At 42.2% G+C, this 22,302-nt stretch overlaps 1 protein-coding gene across 1 annotated transcript; it reads left to right on the top strand.

Annotated features, from left to right (window-relative positions):
- The first annotated feature begins 21,216 nt into the window (after window positions 1-21,216).
- Window positions 21,217-22,302, top strand: LOC129867793 (olfactory receptor 1496-like). The gene has a single exon (XM_055941292.1). It carries the CDS (start codon window positions 21,217-21,219, stop codon window positions 22,156-22,158), a length of 942 nt encoding a protein of 313 aa, XP_055797267.1. The 3' UTR covers window positions 22,159-22,302.

Here is a 22,302-nt window from a genome sequence, read left to right on the forward strand (position 1 = left end):
GCACCTCATCTCTCCTGTCACATCCAACCTGGATTGATTTGTTTTTAATGCAGGCGAGAGCACTGAATCAGTGCATTGAATAAATGCTCAGAGGGAGATGGCATAGTATTCCCTTTGAGTCAGGAACCAAAATTCCTTCATTGTGACCAGTGAATGTGTTGTCTGCAGTATTCGGTCACATGACAGCTCGATCAGCTGTTCAATTTCATTTACTCATCTATAGATTTTTTTAGTATTTCCCGTGCATGCTTGCGTTCAGTTCGTTCAGTTTCCCAAATATGTCTGTTACATAGGCAAGGAGACACATTTTATTTTCATTACACAGAAAGTCAACATCCATTGAGAGTTTCTCTCTAATTCAAAAAATATTTCCAACACTCCCCCTTGATAACCACCAAGCCTCAGTGTGAAATAGAACATGATCATGCTCTGATCCCATATCTCAACATACAGTAGTTTTGCGAACAGGCTTGTGCAATGTAGTTTACAATAGAAGTTACCTGCTGCATATCTCTGAGTTCTGCACTCAGCTTCTTTGCCGCCAGTTGCTCTGGGTGTATCCATTATATCTCAGTGGGTATATTATATAATGTGTCCATATGGCAGAGGGAGACATATTCATAACTGGAGTCGTACCCGTGATAGATTAAGCCCCATCTGTGCAAAAGCCCACCATTCGATCCCGTGGAATCTGTTTATCGCCAATATAGCCACACAACACACTGAACATCCCCTGTGCTGTTTCATGCTCGGGAATCGTGAGACAGAAAATGATGTCCTCGTGAATAACATCTCCCGACATGTAGCAAACAAAAGTCAATGTATCTCAGCCCTCACGGCTAACGTCCATTTGGAGAGCATAAGGTGGGGAGTTTTGGAGTTGTTCAGTCAGATTTTCTGACAAAGGTATTGATGTGAGTTTCGGTGCCTCCCCACACATTGTTATCACCATATCAATTGTGGCTGGTAATATCAAAGTCTCTGCAATAGTGTGTGCCGACATAGCATGGCGGGCTTAGCCATTCATCATGGGAATGATTCAAGACCAACAGTCAAGTGCTGCCTTTTCCCACGATTTAAGGTTTGAATGATTTCCATTTAGGTTTTTAAGATTAACCACATTACAATGATTTTGAGAGACAAAGACAATATTATAATATTATTATTATTACATACATTTTTTTTACCAGGATTTTGATAATTCTCCTGCAACCCCATTTTCATATCACATGGGGTCGCAGCCGCTAGTTTGGGAACTGCTGTTCTAGGAGATCTCCATAAGCTTCTTCTTCTTTGGTGGGGTTTTAGGGTGAAAAGTTTTATTGCTGCCCACTTCTTTGTCTTGAAAAGACAATATTCCATTCCAATCATATCCTTACTTAGGCTCAGGGGCCTGTGAGGGCGGAACATTCGTTGCCAGGATAGTGGGCGTTAGATCTGCACTATCGTTTAGGATTGATGTGCCTAGCCAGTAATACACTTGTGTCCGCCGTGGACCGGCTCATAAATAAAGTATCCTCCATTAAGGCTGCAAAGGCCTTATTTTCCTCTTTAGCTAGCTTTAATGGCGTGCCATCTGAAATAAATGTGTGCTGTCTTAATAAAACAAAAATGTCAACCACCATTTTCTGATAACTTAGGATGTTACACATCACGTTCAGCTAAGGGTGTACAATATCTTAATTTGCCCGAAATCCCGAAAATTGTGGTGGAAGATTGTGTTTGATTAAGACAGTACACATTTCTTTTCCAGACGGCCTGCCATTTTAAGCTAGTTAAAGTGGAAAATCATGCATTTGCTGCCTGAATGGAAGATGCTTTATGTACAAGCTGGTCTACAGGGGACAGGGGAGTATTACCGGCTGTGCACATCAATCATAAACAGTAGTGCAGATCTAGCACCCACTATCAGCTGCCTAGGCTAAATGCCTCTGCTGTAAATTCCCTAAGCCCCAAAAAACACTCGCCGCACTAGCATTGATTCCTATTTTCTCTGATTTCCTCTGTTTATGCTGTGCAGTTTATAATCACCGCCATAAACAATACGAAGTCCACCTTCTTAATATGCAACATGTCAGGATTCCTCTGTTGGCGTGGAACATTCACTAATGTCTCTAGTCCAGGGGTCTCCAACAGGTCGATTGTGAACTACCAGTAGTTTAAATTAAATTGGAAATACACTCAAAAATCTATTTGTTCGTTTTCTTCCAGACAAAAAAAAAACAATTGTCTGATGTGATTTAACCATTGAAATGTACTTAAAACATCTAATTTAGTTGTTTCTTTATGAACAATTATAATTTTGAGAGTGACATTTTTTTTCTTCTCAAAACAGGAGAAAACATAATTTGGGAAAATGTTAAAAAGAATATGCAAAAAAAATCACAGATTTTATAGGGGCCCCCTTAGTTGTTTATGAACGATTATTTGACCAGGTATATTACCAGAAAACATAGTGCACTACTTTCTCTTGTACACTAAGGACCAGGGGAAGAGTTGCAGGGCAGAGGAGCTAGAAAACAATGAGTAGCTTGTGACATGTACATTTTTTTAAAGTAGCTCTCATGCTAGAAAAGGTTGGAGACCCCTGCTCTAACCCTGCTACCTTTGCCTCTTCAACGTCACTCCCTTCTTCCACTCTTGTCATTGCCTCCAGATTGGAGACATGCTGGACAGCCCTTATTCTTGCCACCTTTGCTTCCTTCACCCTAACAGGACAATCTCCATAAGCCTGCCAGATAGCAGCTTAAATACTCTTCTAGCCCCAATGCATTTTTTATTATATTTATAATGTAAGTCTTCATTTTAAATTCTTTATTCATTAGGCTTGTAAAAATACTGAGCATAATAGTTGCGTTACTGGCAAATCCAAACCAAAAAGATACCACCCTCTCCAAGAACAGATGAGTGCCTGCGCAGTTAAAACACCCTCAATCAGGCGTGCACATCCCAGTATGCCCACCTGCTACTCCACCACTCTGTCCTGAGAGAGAATCTCAGACAAAGATGAGATGCAAGATAATGTTAATGTTAAACAACGTAAATAAATGTTCGAAACAGGAATAAATATAGAGGATTCTACATTTCTTTGTACTGTCAGGTCCATAATTATTGGCACCCTTGATAGATATGAGCAAACAATACTGTATCAAATAAATAATACAAATACTGAGCTATATTACATGCTCAACATTTTTCTAAAATTACATAATGTTATACTAATACAATTGCTCAGAGAAAGAGATTTTGTTTAACAAGTATTAAAATAAATCTAATACGACAGGGGTCATAATTATTGGCACCCGTTTCAGTACTCCAGCACCCTCCCTTTGCGAGGATAACCACACTGAGCCTTTTTGTGGGAAACACATTGAGAGGGCTCTTAGACCATTCTTCCATACAGAATCTTTCCAGATCTTTGTCTATCCTTTGTCTGCGCTTATGGACTGCCCTCTTCGATTCAAACCACAGGTTTTCAATGGGGTTCAAGTCCGGAGACTGAGTTAGCCATTGCAACATTTTGATTGTGTGGTCAATTTAAAAAAAAATTGTGGATGTATTTGTGTACTTGGGGTTATTGTCTTACTGAAAGATCCACTTGCGGCCAAGTGTCAGCCTCCTGGCAGAGGCAACCAGGTTTTGGGCTAAAATGCCCTCGTACTTGGTAAAGTTCATGATGCCGTTGACCTTAACAAGGGCCACAGGACCAGTGGAAGTAAAATAGCCCCATAACATCAAAGATGCACCTCCATATTTAACGTAGGTATGAGGTACTTTTCTGCACATGCTTCCGTTTTTGACGCCAAAGCCACCAATGGTGTGCGTGGCCAAAGAGCTCTATTTTCATGTCCTCTGACGATAGCACCAGCTGGAGTTTGATAAACGGCAATGGCACACGGCTTGGAACTGCTGCTATGGTCAGATGACATGAAAATAGAGCTCTTTGGCCACGCACACCAGTGGTGTGTTTTTGCTCATCTTCATCAAGGGTGCCAATAATTATGGACCTGACTGTAAATGCTTTTCTCCACAGAACCCTAGGCTTAGTTTTATCACATGCCTTATTACCGGTAAATGTCTATTATCACACAGAGAATATACTTTTAAGAAGACATAACGTGACTTCTGAATTAATCCTAAATGTGTATTTTCTTTGCTAAAACCCCCCCAAAAAACTCAGGATTAAAGGGGAAATCTGCAAAACAAAGAATAACAAAGCTGACACCCTGCCACTTATTTATTAAATAGCTGAGGGATGGGTCTGGCCTGGAGAAATGTAACCATTCTCGAATTCATAGAAAGATAGTTTTAACCATGTTTTTATACAGTGTTTGTTTACAATATGATTGTTTATACAGTGTTTATTTACAATAGAATTGTTTACAAACAATGTGGTAAAACAAGCTTATATTTGGGGTTCTGATGGGGTAAGACAGTTGAACTAAGCTCATGAGGCATTTATAAGTTATATTCTTCAAGAGTGAGTGGGGTGGTTAGAGGTGGTTAGAGCATTGGACTACTATCCGAAAGGTTGCAAGTTCGAATCCCCAAGCTGACAAGGTACAAATCTGTCATTCTGCCCCTGAACAAAGCAGTTAACCCACTAGGCTGTCATTGAAAATAAGAATTTGTTCTTAACTGACTTGCCTAGTTAAATAAAGAAAAAATACAAATATTAACAATGCCTAGTGGAAGTCTACATAGCCCTTGCACAGTTTTCACATTTTGCTGCCTTAAAATTCAATCTAAAAAGGGATTCAATTGGATTTGTTTCCTACTTACAGTATTTACACAACCTACATTATAGAAATGTTTCTTAATTAATAAAAACAAAGTTTGAATATGGCTGTCCATCAATGATTCCCAACCATATTTGCTGAACTTGTGCACTTTTACAAAAACAATGGATGTAGCAATCACAGATTGCCCCTTTATGCTTTATAAGTTCTTCCAAACAAGAGTGGTGAATACCATAATAGCACCATAATATAACAGAACAGCTTTTTTAACCATCCACTCCTCACAGGAGAACTGTATCACTAATACATGCATTTATTACATTGTTTTCACAGTGTATTTATCATCCCACCCCGCCACCATCATCTAAACTGTGATGATGGTGGTGATTTTTGCAATGAAATACTATTAGATACAAAGTGGGATATGTTATTTTTTGGGCGGTGTTACAAACAGAAAACTGCAACACATAAATATAAAGGTAGTTAGACACACAGTTACGTCATGGAAGGCAGTCCACAGAATCCAAGGTCAGGTGGAGGGACATAAGAAGAAAGACCATAAATGGGGATGTGATGTCTTCATGTGTGATTGATCAGAAACAATCTAGTAATTATTCAGTTGTCATAAGAAATGAGAAACACAGCACCTGAAAATAATATCATAGATTAGTAAGTGCACATATTCAAAATTAAAGTGTGTCCCACTATTTAATACATTTACTTCATGTGGAACTGTTGAAATATAGACTTACAAGAATCCCTTTCCACAGCCCAGTGGTCCAAAGAACATCTCTGTTGGCAGGCAAAGTTTTCGACAGACTCCACTCAGGGTGGGGCAAGAGAAGGGAAATGATGCAGCCTCATTCTCCACAACTTTAGATCGAACCAAAAGGAATACAAATCGGAATCAATAAAACAATAAAAACCTAAGAAAAACATATGGCATATACTGTATTACATGCAACTTACATGTAACTATTGAATGCCAATGCAGAGATATAACCATTTCATTTAGCAGTGCTATTTTCATAAGACATGTAAACACAAATTTAATCCAAACTTACTATTAAGCAATAGGAAAACCAGGAGCACCAAGGTGACCATACGTTGACAAGACATTCTAGTTGCTGAAGAAGATGATGTTGCTACTCCAATGACTTTGACACGGAACTAAACTTTTTAGTCATGGCCTGTTTTGTATGTTGGTCTTGAGGGAGGAGTGACTTTAATAGGGAACGCTGTGGTCCCTGTGAGAACCTCAGGATGGAATTATGTGGATGTCTGAATAGACATACTGTTCCTAATCACATTAGTAAAACTGCTTCACTGCAAAGGGTAGGCTGCACATGATGCAGTAGTGTCACGGTATCCGAGAGCAACATTTTTTTTCACCTAATCTCAAACTCGTGCTATAGTCCTTATGTTAATCACTTCCAGGGAATGTTTTTCTCTCTGTGAGAGACAGCGATGTTACCCTGACTACTGTATAGGATGTGTTGTTTGTATAAAACATACTTTGCTCATTCTATATTGACAAGTGGGAGTTTGTGAGTTCTCCTCAGAAGACAAGTTACAAGTCGCACCATGTTTTAGCTGTATTTATGCGTGCATAATATGAAACCACACTATCTACAGTTATTACTGGGTTGAAATTTAGAACCAAGCCTTATCAGTGTGTGTGTGGATCTTCAATTAACACCCTTAATCTGGAAATACTGCCTCTTCATTGTTCCAACCGGACGTTCTGTAGTGGTTACAACCGGCCTAATACCAGCACCTAACTCGTCCCCTATTTTAATAGTCCCTCAAATCTATAACTTAGCCATATTTTGCATGGTCCTTTCGAGGCGGATTAAGTACGGTAACTGCTACAGCCCAAGGATGCCAGTACACAGAGAAGATCCTCCACAAGATGTGGTTGGTCCCCGCCGTCAGACTCGCCACCCACATCATCCGAATGACTATGGGGTAAGGCACAGACCCCCACACACAGCAGCACCCACCTCATGCCAGTCTTCTCTCCCTGAACGAAGACGAACAGGCAAGCCTCAAGACACGGCATGCCACTTCCCCCCTACTGGTCGGGGTAACCACTGGGTAGAAGATCAGTTGAATGCTATCAGGCCTCTGCCTACAACCGAGGTCCTCCGCCACAGCCCAGCTCACCTCTGACCTGATGCTACTACTATCTAAAGCAGATGGAGCATAAGATGGAGCAGCTCATGGCTACACTAACCAAACCACGCCCACAGCCAGCTGAACCTCTTGTGCCACAGGCTCGTACCAGCACACCATGGAGGTCCAGTGAGAAGACGCAGGGAAGGAATGGCTCAGTATCTGCAATGAGGAGAAGATCACCACCACTGGTTACCAGAAGAGATGCCCATCCTGACCAAGTGGGGGCTGACCAGTCTTCACGTCTCCTTTCTCATGCACCTTCTCTCTCACTGTCAGCTGCTGTAGCACAGCATCAGGCGGTGCTACAGATTTACACCCTGCAGCCCCACTCCACTCTCACCAGCCTTAAGCTGCTCATCAGCGCCTCCGTCAGCATGAGACCTCACCATCAGCATCAGAGTAGCCATCAGCCCCGGTCTCAGATCTGACTCTAGCTGTGCGCGGCAGGTAGCCTAGTGGTTAAGAGTGTTGGGCCAGTAACCGAAAGGTCGCTGGTTCAAATCCTGGAGCCAACTAGTTGAGAAATCTGTCGATGTGCCCTTGGGCAAGGAACTTAACTTTGATTGCTCCTGTAAGTCGCTCTGGCATCTCTGGTGCCTGTCTGGTGGGATCTGCCTAGTCCAGCCTGCTGCTCTAAAAAAGATGTCTCCCTTCTCCTACCTTTGACGTCCAGCCTGCTGCTGTCCAAAGACTCCAGCCTTGTGAGATCCTCCCGATGTCCCAGTGGGGGACCCTCCTGTCAGAGGTGTTCAGTGTCCTGTTGTAGGAGACACCTCACGTTCTTCCCTACCTGGTCCTCAATCTATAACCCCAGTAGGTCCAGACCACCATAGCCCTGAGTTCCCTGATCACCTAGTGGCTTCACAGTCTCCTGCTAAACTAGGTACCCAGTTTTCTATCGCAGTAGGTTCGGAGCTTTCTGTCCTAATAGATCTAACACACCAGTCACTGTCTGTAGCCCAGTCAGGCCACAAGTCACAAGCTCTGTCAAGCCCCAAGTCAACAGCAATGGGCACTCAGTCAGTTTCACCTGGACCAGGGGTCCAGCTCTCTCCCGCTTTTTTCTTCCTCTCGTTCAGGTGTGCAGCTGTCTCATGTCCTGAGATCTCCACTTGTCGCTGCTATGGGGATCCAGCTGATCCCAGCTCCTGACCAGCAGCCCTTTCCTGTCACTGTTCTGGCCATCTGCTGTCCTGAGATCTCCTGCCAAAGCTGCTTTGGAGATCCATCCAATCTCAACTCCTGTCCCGGGGGCCTCTCCTGTCGCTGATGGGGCGACCTCCCTATCTGCAGTCCGGACACCTTCAAAGAGCTCTGCTGTTGCGGACCTGCTATCTCTAGTTCTGAGACCTTCGTTGAGACCTGCGACATCACAATCTGCAGTCCCGGGGCCTTCGTCTGGTCTTCTTGCTGCTGCCGGCCTCCTGATCCGGGGCCCTCATCTGGTCCCTCTGTCTGGGCCCGGCTTGTCCGGTGACCATCGCCCGTTGCTGCTTCGTGTCGGCTCTGCAGCCCTGCGGTCTCCATTCCTGAGACCATCATAAATCTCTGCCGCTGCGTCTCTGATTCTCCAGTCCTGGTGTCCTCAGCTGACAACATGCCGGAGGTCTAGATGACTCCTGTTCCTTCCCTGGAGGTCTTACAAGCCCTCACTGTTGAGGTCCTCCTGTTGCATGTTTCTGGGCAGAGAAGGCGGCAGAGACATTCTCTATCAGTTGCTTGTTGTAAGTCCCACCTCTAGCCAGTGAGTTGTGGTGAAGCCACGTGGACTGTTTGAGTTCTCCGCAGAAGACAAGTCAGCTGTACTTGTGAGTGCATAATATGAAACCATACTACTGTATCTACAGATATTACTGGGTTAGAACTTAGAACCAAGAGTGGTCAGTGTGTGTGTGTGTGTGTGTGTGTGTGTGTGTGTGTGTGTGTGTGTGTGTGTGTGTGTGTGTGTGTGTGTGTGTGTGTGTGTGTGTGTGTGTGTGTGTGTGTGTGTGTCTGGATCTTCAATAAACACCCTTAATCTGGAAACACTGCCTCGTCTTTGTTCTAACCGGACATTCTGTAGTGGTTACAACCGGCCTAATAACAGCACCTAGGTTTTCCCCTATCTTAATGGTCCTTCAAATCTACATCCTAGCCATATTTTCCAAATACTTTGTAGAATCACATTTGGTGGCGATTACAGCTTTGAGTCATCTTGGTGAACAACAATCTTCAATCTTTTTAACGGGATTCAAGTCTGGGCTTTGGCTGGGCCACTCAAGAACTTTCACATTCTTGTTCTTAAACCATTCGGTTTGGTTTGGCTGTATGCTTGGGGTCATTGTCCTGTTGAAACGTACATATTCTCCCCAGTCTAATGTTGTTTGCACTCTGAAGCAGGTTTTCATCAATAATTTGCCTATGTTTGGCTCCATTCATTGTTCCCTCTATCTTTACCAGTCTCCCAGTTCCTGCTGCTGAAAAGCATCCACATAGCATGATGCTGCTACCACCATGCTTCATGGTAGGGATGATGTTATATGGGTGATGAGCTGTGTCTGGTTTTCTCCATTTACATTTTTGTCTTATCAAACCACATCATCTTTTGGCTCATGATCTTAGTCTTTCATGTGCCTTTTTACTGGGCAGTCTCAGGGTCAGGGTCAGGGCAGGCAGGGGTCAATAATCCAGAACTGTGGGGTAAGGTACAGAACGGCAGGCAGTCTCAGGGTCAGGGCAGGTAGAATGGTCAAAACGGGAAGGACTAGAAAACAGGAGCAGGAAAACAGGCAGGAGCCTGGAAACAAACGCTGGTAGGTTTGATGAACCAAACAAACTGGCAACAGACAAACAGAGAACACAGGTATAAATTCACAGGGGATAATGGGGAAGATGGGTGACACCTGGTGGGGGGTGGAGACAATCACAAAAACAGGTGAAACAGATCAGGGTGTGACACTATGATGAAACTGGCTCTCGTGAGGACCGCCACAGGAAAGGAAGACCCAGAGTTACTTCTGCTGCAGAGGATAAGTTCATTAGAGTTACCAGCCTCAGATTGCAGCCCAAATAAATGCTTCACAGAGTTCAAGTAATAGACACATCTCAACATCAACTGTTCAGAGGAGACTGCATGAATCAGGCCTTCATGGACGAATTAAAACCACTACTAAAGGACACCAATAAGAAGAAGAGATTTGCTTGGGCCAAGAAATAAAAGCATCGGACATATAGCCTCGGCGCCGACAGAGATGGCCGCCTCGCTTCGCGTTCCTTGGAAACTATGCAGTATTTTGTTTTTTTCTGTGTTATTTCTTACATTAGTACCCCAGGTAATCTTAGGTTTTATTACATACAGTCGGGAGGAACTACTGAATATAAGAGCAACGTCAACTCACCATCATTACGACCAGGAATGTGACTTTCCCGAAGCGTCCCCAGTGTTTTGCCTTCCACCCAGGACAATGAATCTGATCCCAGCCGGCGAACCTAAACAACGTCGCCGTAAAAGGGGCAAATGAAGCAGTCTTCTGGTCAGGCTCTGGAGACAGGCACATTGCGCACCACTTCCTAGCATACTACGTACACCACTTCCTAGCATCCTAGCATACAATGTCCAGTCTCTTGACAACAAGGTTGATGAAATCCGAGCAAGGGTTGCCTTCCAGAGAGACATCAGAGACTGTAACGTTCTTTGCTTCACGGAAACATGGCTCACTCGAGAGACGCTATCGGAGTCGGTGCAGCCAACTGGTTTCTTCACGCATCGCGCCGACAGAAACAAGCATCATTCTGGTAAGAAGAGGGGCGGGGGGGTATGCCTTATGATTAACGAGACGTGGTGTGATCATAACAACATACAGGAACTCAAGTCCTTCTGCTCACCTGACTTAGAATTCCTCACAATCAAATGTCGATCGCATTATCTACCAAGGGAATTCTCTTCGATTATAATCACAGCCGTATATTTCCCCCCAAGCAGACACATCGATGGCCCTAAACGAACTTCATTTGACTCTATGTAAACTGGAAACCACATATCTTGAGGCTGCATTCATTGTAGTTGGGGATTTTAACAAGGCTAATCTGAAAACAAGACTCCCTAAATTCTATCAGCATATCGATTGCGCAACCAGTGCTGGTAAAACCCTGGATCATTGTTATTCTAACTTCCGTGACGCATATAAGGCCCTCCCCCACTCTCCTTTCGGAAAAGCTGACCACGACTCCATTTTGTTGCTTCCAGCCTACAGACAAAAACTAAAACAAGAAGCTCCCGCGCTCATGTCTGTTCAACGCTGGTCCGACCAATCTGATTCCACGCTTCAAGACTGCTTCGATCACGTGGATTGGGAAATGTTCCGCATTGCGTCCAACAACAACATTGACGAATACGCTGATTCGGTGAGCGAGTTCATTAGAAAGTGCATTGGCGATGTCATACCCACAACAACTATTAAAACATTCCCAAACCAGAAATCGGGGATTGATGGCAGCATTCGCGCGAAACTGAAAGTGCGAACCACTGCTTTTAACCAGGGCAATATGACCGGAAACATGACCGAATACAAACAGTGTAGCTATTCCCTCCACAAGGCAATCAAACAAGCTAAGCGTCAGTATAGAGACAAAGTAGAGTTGCAATTCAACGGCTCAGACACAAGAGGTATGTGGCAGGGTCTACAGTCAATCACGGATTACAAAAAGAAAACCAGCCCCGTTGCGGACCAGGATGACTTGCTCCCAGACAGACTAAATAACTTCTTTGCTCGCTTTGAGGACAATACAGTGCCACTGACACGGCCCGCTACCAAAAGCTGCGGACTCTTCTTCACTGCAGCCGACGTGAGTAAAACATTTAAACGCGTTAACCCTCGCAAGGCTGCAGGCCCAGACGGCATCATCATCCGCGTCCTCAGAGCGTGCGCAGACCAGCTGGCTGGTGTGTTTACGGACATATTCAATCAATCCTTATCCCAGTCTGCTGTTCCCACATGCTTCAAGAGGGCCACCATTGTTCCTGTTCCCAAGAAAGCTAAGGTAACTGAACTAAACGACTACCGCCCCGTAGCACTCACTTCCGTCATCATGAAGTGCTTTGAGAGACTAGTCAAGGACCATATCACCTCCACCCTACCGGACACCGTAGACCCACTCCAATTTTCTTACCGCCCCAATAGATCCACAGACGACGCAATCGCAATCACACTGCACACTGCACACTGCCCTAACCCATCTGGACAAGAGGAATACCTATGTGAGAATGCTGTTCATCGACTACAGCTCAGCATTTAACACCATAGTACCCTCCAAACTCATCATCAAGCTCGAGACCCTGGGTCTCGACCCCGCCCTGTGCAACTGGGTACTGGACTTCCTGACGGGCCGCCCCCAGGTGGTGAGGGTAGGTAACAACATCTCCACCCCGCTGATCCTCAACACTGGGGCCCCACAAGGGTGCGTTCTGATCCCTCTCCTGTACTCCCTGTTCACCCACGACTGCGTGGCCATGCACACCACCAACTCAGTCATCAAGTTTGCGGACGACACTACAGTGGTAGGCTTGATTACCAACAACGATGAGACGGCCTACAGGGAGGAGGTGAGGGCCCTCGGAGTGTGGTGTCAGGAAAATAACCTCACACTCAACATCAACAAAACAAAGGAGATGATTGTGGACTTCAGGAAACAGCAGAGGGAGCACCCCCCTATCCACATCGATGACACAGTAGTGGAGAGGGTAGTAAGTTTTAAGTTCCTCGGCGTACACATCACGGACAAACTGAATTGGTCCACCCACACAGACAGCGTTGTGAAGAAGGCGCAGCAGTGGGGGCAAACTACCTGCTCTCCAGGACACCTACACCACCCGATGTCACAGGAAGGCCATAAAGATCATCAAGGACAACAACCACCCGAGCCACTGCCTGTTCACCCCGCTATCATCCAGAAGGCGAGGTCAGTACAGGTGCATCAAAGCAGGGACCGAGAGACTGAAAAACAGCTTCTATCTCAAGGCCATCAGACTGTTAAACAGCCACCACTAACATCGAGTGGCTGCTGCCAACATACTGACTCAACTCCAGCTCACTTTAATAATGGAATTGATGGAAATTGATCAAAAATGTATCACTAGCCACTTTAAACAATGCCACTTAATATAATGTATATGTATATACTGTACTCTATATCATCTACTGCATCTGCCATCTTTATGTAATACATGTATCACTAGCCACTTTAAACTATGCACTTTTATGTTTACATACCCTACATTACTCATCTCATATGTAAATACTGTACTCGATACCATCTACTGCATCTTGCCTATGCCGTTCTGTACCATCACTCATTCATATATCTTTATGTACATATTCTTTATTCCTTTACACTTGTGTGTATAAGGTAGTAGTTGTGGAATTGTTAGGTTAGATTACTCGTTGGTTATTACTGCATTGTCGGAACTAGAAGCACAAGCATTTCGCTACACTCGCATTAACATCTGCTAACCATGTGTATGTGACATTTTTTTTTGATTTGATTTGATTTGGTGGAAATCTGTCCTTTGGTCTGATGAGTCCAAGTTTGCGATTTTTGGTTCCCACTGCCGTGTTTTTGTGAGAAGCAGAGTAGGTGAACGGATGATCTCCGCATGTGTGGTTCCCACCGTGAAGCATGGAGGGGGAGGTGTGATGGTGTGGGGGTGCTTTGCTTGTTACACTGTTGGTGATTTATTTCAAATTCAAGGCTCACTGATCCAGCATGGCTACCACAGATTTCTGCAGCGATACGCCATCCCATCTGGTTTGCACTTAGTTTGACTATCATTTGTTTTTCAACAGGACAATGACCCAACACACCTCCAGGCTGTGTAAGGGCTATTTGACCAAGAAGGAGAGTGATGCAGTGCTGCAGATGACCTGGCCTCCACAATCACCCGACCTCAACCCAATTGAGATGGTTTGGATGAGTTGCACCGCAGAGTGAAGGAAAAACAGCCAATGTGGGAACTCCTTCAAGACTGTTAGAAAAGCATTCCAGGTGAATCCGGTTGAGAGAATGCCAAAAGTGTGCAAAGTTATCATCAAGGCAAAGGGTGGCTACTTTGAAGAATATAAAATATATTTTGAATTATTTAACTATTTTTTGGTTACTACCAGATTCCATATGTGTTATTTCATAGTTTTGATGTCTTCACTATTATTCTACAATATAGAAAATAGTAAAAATAAAGAAAAATCCTTGAATGAGTAGGTGTGCCTTAACTTTTGACTGGTACTGTATTTATATATTATATATATAGTACATCCTCTGACGGTGCCACATTGAAAATCACGGAACTCTTCACTAAGGCCATTCCACTGCCAATATTTGTCTATGGAGATTGCATCGATTTTATACACCTGTCAGCAACGGGCAGTGGTGTAAAGTTCTTAAGTAAAAATACTTTGAAGTACTACTTAAGTAGTTTTTGGGGTATCTGTACTTTCCTAAAGAAAATAATTTTATTTTTACTCCTTACATTTTCCTTGACACCCAATAATACTAGTTACATTTTGAATTCCTAGCAGGACAGAAAATGTTTCTAATTCACACACTTATCAAGAGAACATCCCTGGTCATCGCTACTGCCTCTGACTCACTAACACCAAATGCTTCGTTTGTAACTTATGTCTAAGTGTTGAAGTGTGCCCCTGTCTATCCGTAAATTTAAAAAACAACAAGATCGTGCTGTCTGGTTTGCTTAATATAATGAATTTTTTAATATTTATACTTGTACTTTTGATGCTTATGTATATTTTAGCAATTACATTTACTTTTGATACTTAAGTAAATTTTATACCAAATCCTTTTAGACTTTTACTCAAGTAGTATTTTACTGGGTGACTTTCACTTTTACTTGAGTCATTTTCTAATAACTTTACTTTTACTCAGTATGACTTTATCACTGAGCTAAAGGCTAGAGCTGCCGCTTTCAAGGAGCGGGACACTAATCCGGACGCTCATAAGAAATCCCGCTACGACCTCCGATGAACCATCATACAGGCAACGCGTGAATACAGGATTAAAATGGAATCCTCTGACGCTCAACGGATGACTTGTAAACTATCACAGATTACTAATGGTAGCCCAGCTGTGAGCTGCTCAGCAACACAAGCCTACCGAGTTAAATGAAAGCACTAGCTGTTCCATGAGTACTGTGTGATTTCACTTTCCATAGCCGATGTGAGTAAGACCTAGGTTAACATTCGCAAGGGCCAGACGGAATATGGAGCAGACCTCCATATTCCCAGTGCCCAAGAACACCAAGGTAACCTGCCTAAATGACTATCACCCTGTAGCACATGAAATGCTCTATAGCCATGAAATGCTTTGAAAGGCTGGTCATGGCTCACATCAACACTATTACATTTACATTTAAGTCATTTAGCAGACGCTCTTATCCAGAGCGACTTACATTTAACCTTTTTTTATTTTTTTATTTTTTATTTAACTAGGCAAGTCAGTTAAGAACAAACTCTTATTTTGCACTATCATGCCAGACACGCTGGACCCACTCCAGTTCTCATACCACCCCAACAGATTCACAGATGATACAATCTCTGTCACTCTCCACACTGCCCTTACCTACCTGGACAAAAGGAATACCTATGTAAGAATGCTGATCATCGACTACAGCTAAGCATTCAACACCATAGTCCCCTCCAAGCTCATCACCAATCTCAGGACCTTGGGACTGAACACCTCCCTCTGCAATTGGTTCCTGGACTTCCTGACAGGTCGCCCACAGGCGGTGAGGGTAGGCAACAACATATCCGCCACGCTAATCATCAACACGGGGGCCCAGTGTGGTGCCAGGACAACAACATTTCCCTCAGCATCAGCAAGACAAACTAGCTGTTTGTGGGCTACAGGAAATAGAGGGGAGAGTACGCCCCCATCCACATCGATGGGGCTGTAGTGGAGAAAGTCGAGAGCTGTAAGTTCCTCAGTGTCCACATCACTAAGAAATGAACATGGTCCACACACACTCACAGAGTTGTGAAGAGGGCACGACATCCCCTCTTCCTCCTCAGGAAGCTGAAAAGATACGGCATGGGCCCTCAGATCCTCATAAAGTTCTATAGCTGCACGACTGACAGCATCTTGACTGGCTGCATCACTATTGGTACAGCAACTGCAAGGTACCTGACCGTAAGGCGATACAGAGGGTGGTGATTACAGCCCAGTACATTACTGGGGCTGAGCCGCCAGCCAACCAGGACCTCTATACCAAGCGGTGTCCTGAAAATTGTCAGTGCTGCCACATATAGTGCATATAGTGCTGCTACTGTCTATTATCTATCCTGTTGCCTAGTCACGTTATCCCTACCAACATGTACATAGCTACTGTACCTTAATAACCTTATACCCCTGCACATTGACTCGGTACTGGTACTCCCTGTATATAGCCATGTTATTTTGACTCATTATTGCTAATCATTATTCCCTGTGTATTTATTCCTCGTTTATTTTTTTGATCTTTATCTTTAACTCTGCATTGATGGAAAATACCTGTTAGTAAGCATTTTACTGTTAGTCTACACCTGTTGTTTACAAAGCACATGACAAATAACATTTGATTTGATTTCCCTAGTAATTGACACATGACGTATGGACAGTGTCATTATGAAGAGAATGTAACTTTAGAGTTACAGTATATTAACTTTCAACTATAGATGTTGCTATCCAATTTTGGATATTCTGACGTTGTGTACATTCTGGAGGGTTCTCAGTACCTTCTGGGATATCGCTGACAAACTGCAAAGTGGATAAACATGTTTATCAGAGGTCATTATCCACTTGATACTTTCATCCCCTGGAAAGCAATTAAAAACCACACACTGATGAGACCTAAAGGACACTGCGACCAAATGGAGCACTCTGTGGCCAGTGTCTGGAGGATAGGGTGAAGCAGATGAGGACAGCGCAGTAATTACCTCCCGTCAGACAACACTGATGTAACTCTGATGGAACTGGATGGAGGGAGAAGGGAGCCATGTACCCAATGTGGCCATGCGAACAATGGCAATCCATGTTTGAGGGGGTTAAAATTACTGTAGGCCTATATCGCTTTGTGACCTCTGCATATAGCATTACTTTCCTGGCTAGGGCCTTATTGTAAATGAGAGCTTAGGTCAAATCAAATCAAATTTTATTTGTCAAATGCGCTGAATACAGCAGGTGTAGACCTTACAGTGAAATGCTTACTTACAAGCCCTTAACAATGCAGTTTTAAGAAAATACTTTAAAAAAAAGTAAGGGATAAGAAAAACGAATAATTAAAGAGCAGCAGTAAATAACAATAGTGGGGCTATATACAGGGGGTACCGGTACAGAGTCAATGTGTCAATGTGCGGGGGCACTGGTGTTGAGGTAATTGAGATAATTATGTACATGCAGGTAGGGTTATTAAAGTGGCTATGCATAGATAATAACAGAGAGTAGCAGCAGCTTATGAGGGGGGGGGGGGGGGGGTCTGTGTAGCCATTGATTAGCTGTTCAGGAGTCTTATGGCTTGGGGGTAGTAGCTGTCTAGAAGCCTCTTGGACCTAGACTTGGCGCTCTGGTACCGCTTGCTGTGCGGTAGCAGAGAGAACAGTCTATGACTAGGGTGGCTGGAGTCTTTGACCATTTTTAGGGCCTTCCTCTGACACCGCCTGGTATAGAGGTCCTGGGTGGCAGGAAGCTTGGACCCGGTGATGTACTGAGCCGTCAACATTGTGTTTTTGAAATTTACAACATACAGTCTGTTGAACAAAGAGTGAGTGAGGATGAAATGTTTTTCAATGAATGAGGAAAATATATTCAAAGTATCCGTCATTCAGACTGAAATTTTATTGCAATAAGGCCAGATTCAAAAGCACAAAAATAAAAAATAAGGTTGCTGGTTGGTCCATGTTATCCCTATCCGTGTGTTAGGGCAGTAAATATCATAGCGAAAATGCTTTGTTTTCAGGGGAATTTTACTTAAAGTCACACTCCAGCAATTTTTTTTACTTTTCCAGTTAAAAAACGATATTCCAAATATAAATACAGTAAAGTACACACACTCAACGGTCACATTTTTTAAAAGCAAAATGTTGTTTCGACACAACTGCGAAAATTAAGCGTTTGGCAATTCAATTGCGGGAACAATAGAGGAGCAATTGAGGACAAAAGAGAAAAGACCCACACCCACTTGTGCCATGTCAGAGGACACCTGGACTACCTATTGAGCCTTTTGTTAAGTAAATGAGGTAATAAATTAGGTTCTACAGAGGCTGGAGGGGATCTTTAAGTGTTTTATATGGTGTGTGTGTGCGTGCTGTTTTTTATAGTTCTTCGGAAGAATACTTGCAATACTTGGCTCCCATAAGAATATAGATGAATTGCCCTGACCTAGGGTGTTGTTTTTTCATCCACACTGAATACATTTTCTCCCCCCAAAATCGACCTGTTATGTTTGTTAGCCAATTATTTAAATCTTTGAGCTGCATTCTGTGTATTAAATGTGCTATGCAAATAAATGAATTGTTATAGTTATTATTATTATAAAATCCTGGACATTTCTAAATAACCAGCAACCAAACCTATAAACAGTTTGGATCAAACGACAACACCCTTGTTAAGTCAAACATAAGATACAACTTTAAAAAACGAACTATCCCTTTAATGGCAGGGCCCTAACCAACAAAAGTATTGCTCACTGTGTGTGATCCTGTACCAAGATGTTTTTCTCATGAAATAAATAAATTGATCAATTCAAATGCAATTCATTTGTGCAGTTAAGCATATTTTTCACTATATGTCACTGCTATATTTGACATTGTTTCAGAAAGTGTTATTGACACAGTGTGTCTAGGAACATACAGATTACAGCTAGTGTCCTGTGGGATTGGAAAAATCAACATCAGTAAAATGTGTTGCACAAATAACTGACGTCATGTTTTTACATGTCTTAACAAAAAGGCACTTGATGCAACATTTTCATTCACTTCTGCCAACCTGGGGAGGTGTAACACTGGCAGTGTTGGATTGAGAGGGACATTTAATCATTTTTTAATTTAACCTTTATTTAACTCTCAGACTCTCAGAAACAGGTAAATCATGCACACACTGCATTTTCGTTTTCTGAATAACTCTTCATTTATGGTTTCTCCTTTAATTATTTTCTTTAAAATGTGTTTATTGTATACATTTGTTTCCTTGTTTTGAATTATTTCCTGTTGAGTTATTATTGTTTAATTCAATAACTAGGGATCACTGGAGCTAAGTTGTTTGAAGGTACAATGATATTTTAGAAATAGTGTATTTATAAAGGTTAGTTAAAGCCATTTTATTAGTTCATTATCAAATCATTTCTGTGTAACATTTAAGTACCTTACTGTGATTGTTTTCAATACTGAATCTGAAAACGAGCTGTTATTGGCAGAGCGGTTTGGAATTCTCTTTCTTATTGGTCTACATGGGACGGCAGGTAGGCTAGAGGTTAGAGCGTTGGACTAGTAACTGAAAGGTTGCAACATCAAATCCCCGAGCTGACAAGGTAAAAATCTGTTGTTCTACCCCTGAACAAAGCAGTTAACCCACTGTTCCTAGGCCATCATTGAAAATAAAAGTTTGTTCTTAACTGACTTGCCTAGTTAAATAAAGATTAAAAATAATTAATTTGGCCAAAACTCCATCCCACCAAAACAGGTAGAAATTTCAGGTGCTTTTCAAACAGTTCGTACACTAAAAGGGTATTATCATAATTTTCACAATTTCACAGAATTATTCCGACCTCATAGTGTGGAAATATATGTAAAACACAGGAAATTACATTTTGGACCGCAGCAGGCCTTTAACAATTCTCTATCCATTTTGAATAATGACATGCACTTCCTTCTCAGAGGTAATTGTTCCCTGACGTCCCTGCTAGTTGGAACATGGGAGAACCTTAATGCTTTTAATTAAACCAATCAAATGACCACATTCATACAATGGATAAGAGATTAATGTAGATCATATTTACTAAGTGTTTGCACTAGGTGGAATTTAAAGGTTGTTGAGAATAATAAGTCATTTCGATGAAGAATAAATTAAGACAATTTCACGTTTTATCTTATTTATGTGTGTTTTACCTCTTGAAAAACCAACTAGTACCCACAAAACACCAGGTAGTACCCACAAAACACCAGTCTCAAAGTCAACAGTGAAGAGGCGACTCCGGGATGCTGGCCTTCTAGGCAGAGTTCCTCTGTCCGTGTCTGTGTTCTTTTGCCCATCTTAATCTTTTCTTTTTATTGGTCAGCCTGAGGTATGGCTTTTTCTTTGCAACTCTGCCTAGAAGGCCAGCATCTCGAAGTCGCCTCTTCACTGTTGACATTGAGACTGGTGTTTTGCGGGTACTATTTAATGAAGCTGCCAGTTGAGGACTTGTGAGGTGTATGTTTCTCAAACTAGACACTCTAATGTACTTGTTCTCTTGCTCAGTTGTGCAGTTGTGCCAGGGCCTCCCACTCCTCTTTCTATTCTGGTTAGAGCCAGTTTGCGCTGTTCTGTGAAGGGAGTAGTACACAGCATTATACGAAATCTTCAGTTTCTTGGCAATTTCTCACATGGAATAGCCTTCATTTCTCAGAACAAGAATAGAATGATGAGTTTCAGAAGAAAGTTCTTTGTTTCTGGCCATTTTGAGCCTGTAATTGAACTCACAAATGCTGACGCTCCAGATACTCAACTAGTCTAAAGAAGGCCAGTTTTATTGCTTCTTTAATCAGAACAACAGTTTTCAGCTGTGCCAACATAATTGCAAAAGGGTTTTCTAATGATCAATTAGCCTTTTAAAATGATCAACTTGGACTAGCTAACACAACATGCCATTGGAACACAGGAGTGATGGTTGCTGATAATGAGCCTCTGTATGCTTATGTAGATATTCCATAAAAAATCAGCAGTTTCCTGCTACAATAGTCATTTACAACATTAACAATGTCTACACTGTATTTCTGATCAATTTGATGTTATTTTAAGGGACAAACATTTTGCTTTTCATTCAAAAACAAGGACATTTCTTAGTGACCCCAACTTTTGAGGTAGCTTATGTAAAATTTGATATTTCTGTATTTCATTTTCTATACATTTGCACATTTTTTGTCATAATAGAGTGGGTAGATAGGTGAGAATAAAATATACTTCATCCGTTTTGAATTCAGGATGTAACAAAATGTGTAATAAGTCAAGGGGTATGAATACTTTCTGAAGGCAGAGTTGTATAAAGGCAATGTTTCTTGTCTTTTCAGAATTCAAGACAAACATGGACAACACATCTGTAACTGTATTTACCATGACTGCGTATGCTGTAATGGAAAAAAACAAGTACCTGCAGTTTTCTATATTTATGTTGTTGTATATTTTGATAATCTCTTTCAATTTTCTGCTAGTTGCTGTGATATGCTGTCAGAGAGCTCTACATCAACCCATGTATGTGTTCATATGTAATTTAGCTGCTAACGGACTCTATGGCAGCACTGGATTTCTTCCCTCTACTCTGATTCTACTTTTGTCTGAGACATATGAGATATCATTGCCGTGGTGTCTAATACAAATCTATTGGGTACATACATATGCAGCGGTTGAATTTCATATTTTGGCTGTCATGGGATATGACCGGTATGTTGCCATCTGTTATCCACTACATTATCACAGCATCATGTCTATTCCCAAGATTTGTAAACTTATTGCATTGGCATGGCTATATCCTTTTTCTCTCTTTCTGATGTACTTCTGCTTGACTTTGAGGTTGAAGTTTTGTGGGAGGTTCATACATTTTAAATTGTTTTGTGTCAATTTTGAATTGGTCAAAAATGCGTGTTCTCCCACATCTTACCATAGTATTGTAGGACTTGTGCTAATAGCTTTCATTATGATCCCCCAGCTATTCATGATTATATTCTCATATGCACACATTTTCAGGGTCTGTCTGAAATCCTCAAAAGAATCTCAGGTCAAAGCACTGAAAACGTGCTTCCCTCATTTACTTTCAGTAATAAACTACTCTATTGGAGGGTTTTTTGAAATTGCTCAAAGTAGATTTGACATGAGTGGGACATCTTTTAAGTTTCGGATCATCATGTCACTATACTATACATTGCTTACACCATTGATAAACCCTGCAATTTACGGAATGGCCAATCAAACCATCAGAATGCACGTCTTAAAAATATACCGTGCGTCTAACAGACTGGCCTCCTGTTAAAAATGGGTTAAACACAGTTCTAGTCCTGTAGACAAAGTTTTCATAATGAATAATGAATAAATTGTTGAAGTAAAAGCAATGTCACCGAAAAACTGCAACGTGCAATTATGGCAAGATGTACATGAAACAGATACTGTTTGTAAA

This window comes from Salvelinus fontinalis, chromosome 13 (genome assembly GCF_029448725.1).
Source record: "Salvelinus fontinalis isolate EN_2023a chromosome 13, ASM2944872v1, whole genome shotgun sequence".
Lineage (NCBI taxonomy): Eukaryota > Metazoa > Chordata > Actinopteri > Salmoniformes > Salmonidae > Salvelinus > Salvelinus fontinalis.

What these genes read in the sequence shown, in the direction of transcription:
- LOC129867793 (XM_055941292.1), top strand. Translation starts at nt 21,217, where the DNA reads ATGGACAACACATCTGTAACTGTATTTACCATGACTGCGTATGCTGTA.